At 29.4% G+C, this 16,726-nt stretch overlaps 1 protein-coding gene across 1 annotated transcript; it reads right to left on the reverse strand.

Annotated features, from left to right (window-relative positions):
* Nucleotides 1–667: 667 nt before the first annotated feature.
* On the reverse strand, nucleotides 668–11,070 carry LOC113401563 (serpin B3). The gene is made up of 8 exons (XM_026641517.2): nucleotides 10,960–11,070; nucleotides 8,946–8,992; nucleotides 3,390–3,514; nucleotides 2,579–3,245; nucleotides 2,278–2,477; nucleotides 1,828–2,013; nucleotides 1,577–1,715; nucleotides 668–1,139 (listed from the first exon to the last, which is right to left on the reverse strand). Exons 2-8 carry the CDS (start codon nucleotides 8,962–8,964, stop codon nucleotides 949–951), a joined length of 1,527 nt encoding a protein of 508 aa, XP_026497302.2. The 5' UTR covers nucleotides 8,965–8,992; nucleotides 10,960–11,070; the 3' UTR covers nucleotides 668–948.
* Between the last annotated feature and the right edge of the window lie 5,656 nt (nucleotides 11,071–16,726).

The raw sequence follows: 16,726 nt of genomic DNA on the forward strand, positions 1-16,726 counted from the left end.
GTGTAAGCTTTTCCAAAAATAAATCAAATTCCATTATTCAATATAGAAGCACTTTTAAAAATAATTATTCACTTACTCATTGATTGTCATTTGCGAAATAAATCAACCAAATGAAATGAAAGAAAACTGGTGTACAGTTTATAAGTAAAATTATAATTAAATAGCTAATTCATGGTCATTTATATATTATTACAATTTTTTTGGAGTAGTCGTGCAAAAAGCCACATTAAAAGTATAACACCTCGCCTTATTGCCTCCAGTGGTAACAGGAGGGCTAGTTCGTATTTTTCCCAAAGGATCGGAATTGCGATTCAACGGGGAAGCATTCTTACCACCATTCCACGCGGTCAAGATTTATACAGTAATTATTTTTAATTCATATTTGTATATATTTAATTCTAAAAATAATGTAAATAAATAATATTTTATATATTATTTATCTATGATACAGACTTGCGTGGTAATATTCACAATACTAAAGCAAACGATCACTTCAAATGCTACATTTATATAGCAATGTTCATAGTGATTGGTCAAACGCCACTAATACATTTAATATGCGTAAATACGCAAATTAAATATAATTCATTTTTTTAACTATATAAAAATACAACTTCTACTGTAAACGAAAATATACCAACAGGTTTATAAATAATAAATAAGCATATTTCTGTAAAAATAAATAATTTATTCTTAAAAATATCACATTATCTAAATAATAAATAAACTTAACGCTACGTTAACCTAAGCTGTGTACTTTATCATTATCAAATGCATCTGGTTCCGTTGGAAATATCTATTTCTTAAAAGAAAACTCCACAGCAAAAAACACACAAAAATATTAACTTAATGGAGTGGGACGTAACTTGAATAACAACAGGGTCTTTTAACTTTTAAGATTAACAGATTAAAAAGATTTTTGAATTCAAATACCATTCCGGTATTCTTTTATAGCGAAAAGTCTGATGGCGACTGTGGGTCAGTGACTTTGCCGGCGACAACTACTAAGTTGTCCAAACGGTCGACGATGTAGAAGACAAATGGATGCTCGACGCAAAACTTTCGGGGTTCTTTGATTTCAGTTAAGGGAAGATTCTTTAATGAAGCCAATTCATCAGCTCCTTCGTCAGCGTTGCTTGCTATAAGACAAAATATAAAAAAAAAGATATTATTCCGATATCAAAACGTCCAAGTTTGACGATGAATATAGAACTTATCGTTCAGATACTACAATAATAAATGAATATAAAAAAGAAAACAATAAAATAATATTAATTAAATTGTTTTAAAAATTTCAGTTTGACTTTGTCATACGTCATTTTAATACAAGTATCCAATAAATTTTACAATTATCATAGTCGATGTCGCATATCACATACTAATATTTCACGCTCGTGTTTTACGGTGAGCTTCAAATTTCCTTCTTAAAGAATACTAAAGGTATAACTATAACTTGTAAAACAAATAGTTCACGATAAGTCTAATAAAGCAGATATCAAATATATACCAATTGGTTCCAATAATCGGTAAAAATCAATTATTCTAAATATTTCAAATTTACTAATGTTCAAATTACCTCCAATCATTGTGGCTGACGAATCTGTGTTGTCAACACGCACTGCTACATTTTGTACGAGCTCTTGTACAAACAAACCTTCTTTAGAAGATATTCCTGTTAAATCTGCTTCCCGACCAAAGATGCTACTCACACCAAACTGTAACAAATACAAATTAAATACTTTAAATTCGAATATTTTGCAAATATAATACAAAGAGAAAAAATTGTTGCAAATTTACTATTAATTTTATATCTGACTTCTCTTTTACCTTAGCCAAAGCTGTGAGCGGCTTAGTTGTTGTCTCTACATAGAAAGTGGGTAATGAAACTTGTAATTCCTCTTCTTTAAGATTTTCTTGGATGTCCGGTAAAGATGTTGCCGGTAAGTCAGCGATCAATCTTGTAAGACCGTCGCGCGTCCGTGGAACGAGCAGCATCAGAGCATAACGACCACCCTAAAAAGTAGAGTTTAAAAAACACCAAAAAATAATATATATTTTTTTTGTATATGAATAATTTCTAAACCTAAAGAAATTAAGATAATCTTGACTTCAGACAATTCACTTTACGCTCTCACGTTCCACTTTGAATAGGCTTACAAAATTAATTTTAAGTTGATACTTATGCTATAAATTAACAGAATTATTTACAAATTGTGTCATTTTGTAGAAAATATTTGTTACAATTGTTCATAATTAATTTGGTGGTAGCTCACTTACATCATAAGGTAAGAAAATGGCTTCACTGTCCAGATCTGGTAAAGAGCTGGTCTTAAAAGTACCATGAGCTTTCATCATTGGAACTTGCTTCTTCTCAGTGTTGGACTTGTAAAATACACCTGGTTCTACTTTGGTAAATGGTTTCTTCCAGGACCCACGGAAATACATACCGTTGAAGATCAACATCAACGAGTTACTTGCTGAAAACATTAAATAATTTAATAAATAGAATAAATAAAAGAGTTTTAACTTAACTTACTTCTAATGTGAGTTAATTATATTGTTTAGTTACTTTACTTACTTTTGCTAGATTTCTTTCCAACACTATTGACGGAAATGCTTGAAGCTATATCATTTTTTTCGTTTAGTACTCTTAGACTACGCGCATGATTTCTTGCTTCAACTGCGACCATAGTTTCTTCCTCATCGCCAAATTCCTTTGAATCTTCGGAAGTCTTCACTAGTTTTATCTGTTCTTTTATATTCTTAGCCGGTTTGTATTGCATATGAGAGATGTCCACTTTTTCTGGAATATCTTCAACAGCGTATGTTATTAATTTCTCATCAGACTCTTTCGGCGGAATTATATCAGGAATTTCTTCATTATTAACATTCTTCTCCGCTACATCATCTTTAGGTTCGAGAGAATTGGATCTCTCGACAGATCGTACCTCAGTTAAGTAATAATCCTCTAGAATTTTCTTGTAATCTTCATTTATTGTATAATTTTTATAAACGTAAAAGAAGTTTTTCAACTCTGGCTGATTATATTTGTATTCATTTCTATATTTAAGACGATCCATTATATAACGGTAAGTTTTTCTCGTAAGATTCTGATCCTCAGGTAAGTGCAAAGCTGAAATTAGTTGATTTCTCGTATCACCGCGTGCTCCTTCGGCTAATATTGCAAGAATCGTTGAATATCCAAGAGGGGAGAAAGCGATGTTTTTATCATCGTCGATATAGCTCTGTAATAGGAATAAAAATACTCACTAAATAATACGGTGTAGCATGATTAATACGAAAATATAGTTATATTGATAAAAATAAGATTTTGTGTTTATATACGTAGATATAACTACTTAAAATTATATAAAAGTATTTATAGATACCTGTAAAATAGTCGTAGAAAGTTCATTTGTAGCTTCTCCAACAAAACTTGTAACTTCGGATATTTGGTTCGATCGCTGGCGGCGCACCCATCGAGCGCTTGTTAGCCCGACGGCTACCACTAAAACTGTAATCAAAACCATTGAAAATGATGGTAAAAAAAACATTATTTCCTACAAGCTATACAGCAAAGCAAATTTAAAGATACATTTTTTATATATATAACGGGGCGAGATTACTTTAATTGTTGATTTGGATAATTAATGAATAGTTGGCAATAATGTTTGATGGCTGATTTACTTTTAAGAGCGGGTTACCCCGAATGGAGTTGTAAGTGTCATGGCAACGCGAGTCGTTATGTTTTGACAAGCTACTCGAATGCTATGGTTGCTTGCAAACCCATTTGCTCTTAATCGAGATGAATTATTGTAATCCTTTGATATTATTATGATTCTTCCAAATGTCGGATCAATTCCCGTAATAACTGTTCGGCATTCCTGCTCCTCCGACATATATAATAACTGTTAAGATACCTAAAAAATAAATTGAAATATTCTGAAGTGGAAAAATAATATCATAAAATATTTTTCTGATTAATCTTTATTATATCTCCACAGATTTTTTGTCCGTGCTGTTTTTCGAGTGTTTTTGTTTATTTCGCTCTGTCACTTGTGAAGTTCTAATACATTATATATATAGAACTATTAAATTTTGCTGTGTTTAATTCAGCGATACCCTAATCTCACGACTGTTTTCAAATTAAATTTTCTATTCAATAGGAACCAATAACACGCATTTAGTTAAATAAAGGCATTTAATTAATTATAAATACAGTATTTCTTGTTTTATTAACTGGTCTAACAAGAGCCGTATGCTATTAACATACATAGGAAACAAGATGTCCTTATTCAAACGTAGCATCATTCAAGATAACTGATATTGATCAAACTAGTTGTGAATGAAGATTGTAGGTCGCTAGCGGTAACAGTGCAGTACACGGTACACGGAGATGCAATTTATTCGTTCCCACGGACTTTAGAAACATTTCTGTACATGTCTCTTACTTATATAGTACATTTTAGTTCAATATACTTTATAATAGGAAATAAACAGGTAATAAAGGTAACATATTAATTTCCCCGTTAAATCGCAATCCCTATTCTCTGGCCGTTTAATTAGAACAACCCTCCATCGAAGTTTCCATTGAAGGAAGGGGGGGGGGGGGGTATTTTACCTTTAATATTATTTTTTTGCACTGTTACTCCTACTGTTACTGTTACTCCACTGTTACTCCTACTTCTGTTTCAACTCCAAACGGCTCAAAGATATATGTAAGGAGATATTTATTATTTATTCTATTTCTCTGTATAAATAGACATTGTAATAGACTTGCTAACTTAATTCTTTGGGAAAAGCCTCAAAGACCCAAGATAGATACGAGAAAAATAGAATTTAATATTTTGAAACAAAAATTACTTAATATACCTACTTCCTATATAAGATAGCAAACACGCGGTTTAAGATGGCAACATCGCTCGCCATCAACCCGCGATGTAACCATACTTTTACATTTAGATAGATTTTATATACCAGACATGATACATTTATTTTATGTCTTACTTACTACTTAATAGTTAAAATATTTATTTGATTAAGACACGTTCGAGCACCACATAAGTCAGCATTTAAAGTAATTGAGAAGGTTTATATATAATCCACTATGTTGAAACTAGCTGTTGATCGTGCATTACGTCGACTTCTATACAGTTCTGCCGTTACATACGATACACAGATGAGACAAGTCTCCCGGATTCTGCTAGTATTTATACGCCTAAGTGATTAGTCTGATATGTCGACAGGGGATAGGTACATTTTCTATGTGCTATTCCTGACTAGAAAATATTATATATTAAAGCAAGTTAAAGTGAAGCATCTTGTGAAAATAAAATTATTTAATAAAAAGTAATAATATATTATTTATTTATATATATATATATATATATATATATATATATATATATATATATATATATATATATATATATATATATATATATATATATATATATATATATATTAATAATATATTATTATATTATTTATTTATTAAAAAGTAATAAACTGTTTATTACTTTTTATTAAATAATTTTATTTTCACAAGATGCTTCACTTTAACTTGCTTTAGTATATAATATTTTCTAGTCAGGAATAGCACATAGAAAATGTACCTATCCCCTGTCGACATATCAGACTAATCACTTAGACGTATAAATACTAGCAGAATCCAGGAGACTAATAAAAATGTATACATGTAATAATACAAGATTTAAAATAACATTATAAATTATGAGAGTTTAGCAAATTTTACATACAGCTCACATTTACAACCCACTACGTAGCAACGGTGATTACACACAGTATACATACACTCGGATACTATAAGCACATTATACATAATAATTACTTTATAATTATGAATTTAAAATATTTTAATATAAATAATAATATTTTTTTAAACTAATTTTAATTTAATCAATGTATTTTTATTTTGAATACCAAATATATCGATTTTTAAAATTGAAGTAATATATCAGTTATATAATATAATCTTTGACCTCCTTTGACATAATATTATCATGGTCAGTTTATACATCGCGGCCGTGCGCGCAATATATTTGAACAATTTATTAATGCATGTCACGATGCACTTAAGTTAGATCAACGTTGATTTTATGTGCTCAGTAGAAAGTCGATGTGAGAACGGATGTGAAAGACCGACGTCATCGCTTTGAATATAGTTTTAAGCTTTATTTTTAACGTGAATAACGTGCACTATTATTTTGTGGTAGGGCTTGGTGCAAGCACCTCTGGGTAGGTACCACCCACTCATCACAAACTAACGCTTCATAGTCTTACTTAACATTGCTGTGTTCCGGTTTGAAGGATGAGTAGGCCAGTATAAGTAAGGGCCCAAGGGACATATTATCGTAGGTTGGCGGCGCATTGGAGATGTAAGGAATGACTTTTTTTTTTTTAAAGCGCCAATGTCTGTAGTCTGTGGTAACTACTTACTATCCCATATGCCCATACGCTATTTTTTTATACAAAATGAGTTATCAAATTAAAAACTAGTTTATAGTACATTCTTACCTAGACTCGTACAAGTAAGGCACGGCAAGTGCGCGGTGAACGTACTGCGATGACCCTACGCTATTGTACTCTCATGAACGTGTACCGTCAGCATTAAAATACTATTATAGTATAGAATTAGACGCTAAATTCAAGCTTTTTCTAGATATTTTAACTAAATACGTTAAAAATATACTATATTCCAGTAAACAAATATAATAATAATAGTTTATTAATATAATGTATTCATAAAAGTATAATATAAACCAGTTGTTTTTGTTCCGTGATTGAATAAGAAAAATTTAAAAAAAAGTTTTATTACAAGAAAATAAAAATTTTGTAAAATAAAAATATTTTATTTGAATTTGGAACAAAATTAAACGATTAAATGGAGACAAATGAAAAATGTATTTAAAGCAATTTTTTTTGCTAATTCTACTCTACTAAGCAATCTAACGCATAACTACCGGCTGGGAAAGTAATCAGTGAGCTCATTCGGACAATAAAATTATTACACTGTATTAAAAAAAAGTGTCTGTACTATTTAAAGCGCACGCCCTATTCGATTTTTTTGTTTCTTTTTTGAACACAATTGAAAATACCAAGTCTAAAGTAAAGAATACAATTTTTAATTATGTGTGTGTTAACAGATATAATAAATATATCTACTATTATATAATAAAAAAGAAAAAACTGAAAATATTGTCGATTTTGTATTTAAAACGAATTAATTACCTATGATAGACTTATTATGTATTCCTAGGTTCTAGCCACTTAGTCATCCCGATTCAAAATAATAACATCGGCTGGTCAACATTTTTTTTTTCAAAATAATTAATAATAATTAAATAAGGTATTAAAATTTAGACGAATATCGATTACATAAAAAAAGAGGGTCAGTTGGACGATATCTTATCATTATTAAAAAAAATAAGCCAATCCAAAATAAGCGTCATTGATCAATTTGACATGGCAATATGAACGTAAATTATAAAATTGTTTAATATGAAATATGTATAAATTATTTTATTTATGTAAGTATTAATTTGAAACACCATCGGCATATTCCAGAAATCACTCAAATCAATAAGTAATCAAAATTACACGCGCTGATGAAGTGTGATACACCACTAAATATATTTACCACATTATTAAATTAAAATAAAGAAGTTTTTTCGTATTAATTTAGTGTATTCCTAATGCATATTTTATCAAAATATTAGCTTTCAGTACTCCTTCTCCATATAAAATGTAACTGTGTCAAATTAAGAAACAAAGTTTTTGCTTCACTTATATATAATATATTATTGAATAAGATTCCGTGAAAAACCGCAAAAGTCTTTCCGAGATATTTTAAACGCAGAAAGCTATTGTTTCCTTCGTGTAAGTGAAATATTATTACTCTCACGTAGAAAGACGAATAATAATTATCCATATAGCGGATGTCGACATACAAGGTTGCAATACAAATCGATGCACAAAAGTTATATCTTTATTTTACAAATAAATGTTTATATGTTATCCATTTGGAATAACTCTCCAGTCTAGAAATATCTACTATCTTAAAAATAATCAGTTCAATCACGGTTTGAATATAATTATCAAAAAAAAATTTTTTTTTTTTTTCATTTTACTTATTTTTGTGTGGATATGACGTTTTATGTTATTTGCTTCCCTAGAATTCCGTGTCGGAATCGCGCAACAATTTTTTTTATATAATTACTTTGTTTTTACACCATCACGTGAATCGAGGATTAAATTATTTCTTGTGATTATACTTATATATATATATATATATATATAATAATATATATATATATATATTATATATATATATATATATATATATATATATATATATATATATATATATATATATATATATATATAATTAACTATTTTACGGTTTTCATAATGTTTCCTTTACTAGTGCTACGTGACATTGTACCTAGCCAAATTCCATGATTCTAGGTCAACGAGACTTTATTTTTTTTATTTTCCGAGACATTACAGAATTGAGTATTTGATATTAATTTCCACCTATACTTCTTCGTGCTCCTGAGATGAATGGTCCTAACAAACGGAACGACGGACAACGAAGTGATCCTATAAGGGTTCCGACATTCCTTTTGAGGAACCTTAAAAAACACTTATAAATTTGAATAAATAACAAAACCTTTCAGTAATTCCTAAAGAGAACTGCTTGTCTTTTTTATAAAAAATACATACAAAGTAAGTTCCTGTAAATGCCCATAACCAATAGTTTAATGGACACATGTGGGAGATTGCCTGACACGTGCAGGTGTCCTCTCGTTGTTTGCATTTACCACTAACCACGAGACGAATTATAAACACAAATACGTTATAATCTAGGTTTATATCTAACTGTTTATAATGTACTCGTAAGTAACATAAGATTCTAAACTTACCCAAGTATAACGGCTTCATTTTACAGATCACTCGCTCCAGCTATTAACTGTAAAAAGAAAACATGTTAATTGATCGACATGTTATTTCAACATACATGGAAAACTTTAGTGTTTTCTCAATAATTAATTCTAATAATATGCAACAGTTTAATTTATAAGCAAAGGAATAATTTATTCAGTTAAATTTATATTTAGTTCCAAAAAATAAAGTTGTTTAATTTATCTGACGATTTACAAAATAGATCGATATCTAGCTTCATAAATTATACGCATTTTGATTTTATATGAATTCAGATAATTTATTCATTTTTTATGTATTTAATACAAATATTTTTAAGGCTTAATCTGTATTCACATGCAAATGACAAATGTATTAATATATTACTCGAAAAAAAAACACGGTACATAGCAAAAGTCATGCGTTGTGTAGAATCATGGCCTTAAAATAATAATGATAGATTCAAGACGGTCAAGTCATAGCTATAATAAGTGTTCTATAATATTTTGTGATTTTCCTGTAAGTGTTTTCTTTGTGTACTTCGTTTTTAATTACGTTACATAGCTGATGATTATTCAACCGAATAATATTAACTTCGATATTAAAAATTATAATAAGCAAGTGAATGTGCTGTTATTTGTATATTAGATATGCATTTCTTACGATAGTCATTTATCTACTTTTTCTCGTCAGTAAAATATATATAAAGATGTTCTCTTAAAGTATAGAACACTATTCAGTGCAATTATGTTTAAAAACCATCATTTTAAACTAAAAACCGTGGAGTTACTTATGCAATTGTATTCATTTACCAAAGCGTAACCAAAGTGTAATCCAATTGTATAAATTTACTAAATTGTGTTTCTTGACAGTTCTTCTCGATATTATTTATATTCGCAAAAAAAAATTATATTTAATTTGTAAGGTAAGGTCGATTAACCATCTAAGGCTCGTACGTGCTTTCTTGAATAAAGTATATTTTAAATGTGATATTTTTATCATAAATAAAATCATTTAACCATCCAAAATTTGAGATACTTAAACTTTACAATATAGATAAGATTCTATATTTGAAATAACACTATGTTTCAAAAAACACTACATCGTGAAACATAAAATCTACTTTGATTTACCTTAGATATGAAATAAAAATAAATATCACGAAAATCTATCTTTTTTTTTTTACGGAATCAGTAGTAAAAAAACTTTCATCTACGTGAAGATTAGCAATGTTAATTGATTTTCGTGATTTTCCTCATTATATATCGCGTGACTTAAAATGAAAAACGTTAGAAATTATTAAGTACGGTTAACATTATTCGTGTTAATGAATACCTAACAGTTTATATGAAGAATCACTAATTACATTATAAAATAATATTATTTAGTTAAACAAGAAGCTCGCAATATGTTGCAAGGAGTTTTTATTTATTATAATCGGCTTTATTTTAAAATGAATACAGAGCTAATTTAAAGTTCTTATTTTATTAACTTTAACTTTATTATATACTTTACTTTAAATTTATTATTACCTTTTTACATAAGTTTATAACTACACTGAAAGCGAAGTTATTTTATTCGATATTGTTAGAAAATAGTTAGTATTAGCATAATATATAAAACTACAAAAATGAATATGAAACTCCGCAGTGTATTTTTCATTTAAACGAGTTATTTATAAAAGATGAGTACATATTTATAGAAGATCAACGTGACATCACAATCGTGTAAATGAATTCAAATATTAAGTAGTCGCCCGCGATGACAACCATATACCTCAAAATATTTGTAAGTAAAACCGGCTCCATCAATAAACACTTCAAATACCTAAAATAACCTTAGATCCAATGATGCCATCGCCATAATTAATCCTTTAAAATGTCACTACAAATTCTGCATTGAAAATTATTAAAAAATACTTAGACGGCTCAAAAATACACTTTAAAATCGAAATTTTGCGTAATGCACTTCAACAAGTAAATTTGACCTACATTAAGCAGTTGTTAAAATACTTACACGCAAGGCACAGGCACAATTTAAAAAGATACACAGATTAAAAAATATATTGTCAAAATACGCGGGAAGAACGGCCGCGTTCGTGCTGTGGCCGATCGTGAATGACGTGCACGGAAGCTGCTTCGCCACACTTTATATCAACATTTAACAGTTATGTTTGAATAAACAACAGTCCGTATAGAACTGACAGTGGAAACTAGAAAAATGTGAAAATGTAACATTTAATATCATGTTAATTAAAATTATACGTACTTAGAGAAATAGTACTTTAAAGAAATGTTTAGAAATAATAAAACATATTTTAGTTTAATAAGTGCTTACTACCAAACAGTTTTCTTTCTTTGAAAATGATGAACAGGCCGTCCCGATTTGGTGATATAATTTTCTAGATGTTTCCAATGTGTCTTAGCACGAACTAGTGAAAATTTGTGATTGCGGCAGATAGACAAATAGTCAACAAATAGTCAATATAATTAAAATACATATTCACAACGATGAATCAATTCAAAATATAAATGTCAAACTTATCCTTTAAAATATTTTATTCCTACTTTTATTCTAAATACCATAGCTTTAGAAAATACCAACTGCAATTTTTTATTAGCAAAGCCTGTCTATAAACTTGTAGTTCTCTAGCACATGTCCCGAATGCGCGAAATCGAATTAAATATGACAGAATTAAAGAAATGGCAAAGAATAAGGCGTAAAAATTATAAAGAAATATTTTATAATGTAGAAGAAATGTCACATCGAAATCCGACTGACACGCGTAATTATTTCTATGGTATCGGCTGGATGAAATGGATAGAATTGTGTAGGTCTGTAATAGTTCAAGTCCTTTCAAGTCTCCACACAATTCATTGACGACCGAGCCGCCTCCTGTTTTCAATAGCATTATAGACTTACGGACTAGGAAAGATAATTGCTGCTCATTCTGCACATTTATAAACAGTTGCAGATGTTAGTAAATATTTAGCAATATCTATAAATAAAATATAGAACAAGATCTAGATTAAAATTAGCCTTAGCCGTTGCCGAAAAAAAAAGAAACATATCTTTAGAACTTAGAAACGTAGTTTCAATGTCTAAAATGCTCATACTTTTGTTAACAATTGGGATCAAGAAATATTACAAAATACTTCATATTGTAGAAAATATTGAATTACATTGGTGCCGTAGGAAATATAAGCCATTCCCATAAAACCATGGAAACTAAGATGTTACGTCCCTTGTGTGGTGACATTGACTCAGTCCCCTTCAACCTGGAATACAAAATACAAAGTATTGCTGTTTTGCGGTATATGATGAGTGAGTGGTACCCAGTTGGGCTTAGATGCACTGTACCAAGCTAGTGCAGGCCAATTACGATGTTTATTGTAGTAAGCAATGTACGCAGCATTTAGTGTGCACTAAAAATAATGTTAACTCTGTTAAGATACTAAGTTTATATTATTATACATACAGTCAGTATTTATATTACAAAGAAATATTCGTAATATTCAGCTATACTTATATATATACGAAACAAAACCTTTCTTATTTCTGATATATCGAAATAATTATGAAATTATAAAAAAAACATTGTTAAATTATTTTAAATATTTTTTTTCATTTTTACAATCAATGGATGCTTAAGTATATCGAATGAAACTTTTTATTTTAATACCTAAAGATCGAGTGAGTATGACATTTATGGTGTGGTTAATTGTTATTAGACTTCAAAATTCTTTTTTTTTAAGTCAGACTTATTGTTTGTAATTGTAGGAGCCGGGGCCTCAATTTTTCTAACAAATTGTCAGTTTATCGCAATCGAATCTAAACATAATGGTTGTTGTTTAGCCTTTTCCTATGCTACTAACACCGATTTAAATAAATTAGGTTGATCCTCAGTTACGATTATGGTGAGGTTATTTTTGCAAGAAATAGTCGATGTTGGATCGAAATACAACCGTTATAAGCAAGCGAATTGGTCCCCTTTTATAGTGGGTTCATACCAATACTTTGTATTGCTTAACTCAAGTTGCTGGATATATTGGTTATCTTACAGTGTAATTAAACATCCACAAGGAATAAGAACTATGGATAAAATATATATGAGAACCATAAAAACTAATCTTATGGAACGGAACCCCAAACGCGTAGTCTTATTTAAACAACAAAGGTCTAACTTTGCTCATGCATATCATCGAGCACAAAAAGCAAAGATATACGAGTGTGTATAATACCTGATTTTATGCAATTTTCGACCTCGCATGTCCTTCTTGGAAATCGGACGACCGTTTAAGTGATGTTTTTTTCGAAGTTATCTGGATTTCAAATTTTAACTACAAACTTGACATGTTTTTATAATAGTACGTTTATATGAACTATTAAACTAATATTTATCTTCACTGAATAAATAAGGAGTATTATATATTATTACTGGCTAATTAATTTAAATGTTACTACAAAAACCCGGTATACATTGATGTACCGTGTACCAATTGTCATGGCGATCGGTTAAGTGTTATAGAAGTTGATGTGCTGCTAGATTATCTTGCTGGAGTAACAATAAAGTGGATAGCATAAACATCTACGTAATTTAAATTTTATGATAACACATTACAAAAGTAGCCCAATTATAAATAATAATTTTATATCATAAACATTTAAGCAAACAAAATTTCTCATTATAAATTAATATTCTTATAACAAGTTTCCACTTTCCTTGGACTTGGAGTTTGAAAGTTCTATTAAGGGATATGTATTGGAAAAGTGAAATTGTTTATAGATATCCTTCATAACTTGTTTCCATTTATTTTGATTTCTCCTAACTATATAAAATATAAAACAAGATTGTATCAGTATTATATCAGCTATTATATATTACATTAGCTGAACCTGTGGCTATACCCTCGAGCAATTTAAAACCTTACCTTCAGTATACAAGACGTTACCCCAGATTTTATCGTTTCGAGGGGTGAATTAAAAAAGTAGACTCAAACTATCTTCAGACCAGATTTCATCTAAATCGGTTCTGCGGTTAGAGGTAACAGCCAGAGTTACTTTCGCATTTATAATATTAGTACAGATTGTTTAATGCGACTTTTGCTACGTTCTTAATTCAAATTAAACACGCTGTATCTATATATTATTTGAAAACATTAATTTGTTATTTAAACATACTTTGGACTCTGGTAGCTCTGTCAATTAATATAGTGAAGATTAAAAAGATATTTGTAATGCCATTACAATGTAATATAGTACTCATTTAATTTAAATTACAATTTTTTTTTTTTTCTTATGTGACTATATTTTTTTAAGATGAGCTTCATGCAATATTTTTTACGTTAACGTTCAATCTACTATTCCAATCGAAGAAGGAATGAAGATAAACAATCCTTAAGATTTACGATTCATCCGATTTGCTATATATAGCTCAGCTATTTTGTACTACTTTGCACTACTAACAGCTCTTGATTAATATGTCATTATTTATAATACAACACTACCCCACTTAACGACTTATATCGTTATTATTCGTCGACGTTTCCTTGTTTATAATGGATTTGCGAAACAATTGTGTTTATAAATTATTTAAACTTTCATCGCATAACATCGCTTCATTTCGATGTCAAATGTTGTTTATTTGGATTTTGTCCTCTTGTTGCTCGAATAAAATATAGTCCTGGATATTCTATCAACGCCAAAACTATTGACAACGAATAATATAGGAAGATGAAATTTGAAACATAGATTTGATTTTCGCACGTGACATTGACGAAATAATCTGTGCCTTTTTGATTGATTTACTATATATACGGCATACATATATATTCGTCAAAATCACATTAATTAACTTTAAAATAAATATTAAACTAAATGCTTATAAGATTTGAAAAGATAGGTATCTAAATATATATTTATTTATTATGTACATCTTAGCACGAGGTAATAACATGTTCTTTAAGCAATGTCTTCTACCCGCCCGTTAAGTTTTAATAAAGTATGTATGTTAAAGTAATCCTGTATCTCAATGAGGTTATTTTGTAGTGTGAAAGTGGAAAGGTGGGATTTAAAATGAGTTCGACTTACCTGTATTCATTTGTTTTTAAAACTCCATCAAAGTCTTTATCATATAATACATTTAATCTTTTTTGAATCTAATTTGAATAACTGCTTCGCAAGGTTTCTCCTACATTAAATATTACTTCTCCGTCCACATGGGATTTCTCAACTTACTAATAAAATCTAATGTGCTATGACGATATAGTTGTTACTTAAACCTAAAATGTGTGACCCAATTTTGAATAAAGACTGGTTTTAGAGTCGTAAGATTTAAAGGCACAAATTGGTAAATGTAGTGAAATTCCATGAAATTCCAAAATGAGGATAATTTAAATGGATCAGAAATAAGGAGGTCGTTGGGCAAATGAACCACCTGAAATAATAAGTGGTCAAGATTACGAAAACATATGGCAGTATAAGAAAATATTAACTAATTCTTAGACCGCCATTACGTGAACTAGACGAATTAGTCAAATGTTCATCCTTAATTCAAAAAAACATTAATACAGTCATAGTAGTAAAAAAAATGGTTGTAGGAGTCAACTCGATTTAAGTAAATTTAATTTTTTTCACATGCCGCTCCGTTTTATGTTGAATAAAGTTTTGCTTTTTGAATCCCACCATATATTTATAGACATGTCATTATTCTTTACAAGATTGTACAGATTAAAACCCCGTTTCTACGTGATTCTACTGAGATCTTATACTAATGGCTATATTATGCCCTTAATATGTTTTTTTAATTTCAAATTTATTATGCTTCTATCATGTTTTTTTATATCCAATTTGTACTTTCTAATTAGATTAAAATATTTAAATTTAAACATAACATGTGTCTAATTTCAACGAAATTCTGCCACATGTGTATCCACCAACCCGCATTGGAGCAGCGTGGTGGAATATGTTCCAAACCTTCTCCTCAAAGGGAGAGGAGGCGTTAGCCCAGCAGTGGGAAATTTACAGGCTGTTAATGTAATTCATTTAAATTTTGATTTAAAGAAAAAATGTTAACTGACTCGTAGATAGATAGCTGTTATACTCATATTTGTTAATTGGCTCGATAGTACTGAATAAATATGTTTTTTGTATATGTGCACTCGGATTTTGCTAATACAAGTATATATAGCTACTTATCACATCTCAAAAACATTATCAGTATATTGCAATTGTCCGTCCTGACAGTAGTAGAAAATCATTTAGTTATTAAAGAGACAGGAGTGCTTTTTGGTCAATTTTTAGAAAGAACAATAATATTTTGAATCAACTAGTGTCTAATTACCATAATTGGTAAAAAAATAATAACTACTAAAATTCTTGCCCGTTTTTCTCGATAGAATCATCATTAGTTAAATAAAGTTAATTTTGTAATAAAGCACAAATGTCATAATTTTTGTCTAGCGGTTATGTTATAGACTGATGATTCTGATCACTGGGTCCTTGGTTTAAATCCTGGGTCTTATCAATAAAAGTTTTGGAAAACATAGAGCGGTTCTACGTCAGATTTTTCTCTAGTCCTGTCGAATTACCATTAAACCGGATTATGAATAATAGGGAATTAAGGCTGTGACAATACGTATTTAAAGTCCTTGAGATTAATTGCCTTGATCGAAATTCGGTCAGTAGAACATCGTAGATATACTAGTTAGTAAAATACTGATCATTTCAAGAGATCGTTCGTTTAAAATAGTTCACATCTATTTATCGACTCATTCTATCAATT

The sequence above is a fragment of the Vanessa tameamea genome, chromosome 20 (assembly GCF_037043105.1).
Source record: "Vanessa tameamea isolate UH-Manoa-2023 chromosome 20, ilVanTame1 primary haplotype, whole genome shotgun sequence".
NCBI classification, from domain to species: domain Eukaryota; kingdom Metazoa; phylum Arthropoda; class Insecta; order Lepidoptera; family Nymphalidae; genus Vanessa; species Vanessa tameamea.

Excerpts from the sequence above, each read along its gene's own strand:
- LOC113401563 (XM_026641517.2), bottom strand. Across the intron at positions 2,478-2,578 it reads TGGAAAGAAATCTAGCAAAA|CAAGTAACTCGTTGATGTTG; the intron begins GTAAGTAAAGTA and ends TAATGTTTTCAG. Across the intron at positions 2,014-2,277 it reads CCATTTTCTTACCTTATGAT|GGTGGTCGTTATGCTCTGAT; the intron begins GTAAGTGAGCTA and ends TCTACTTTTTAG.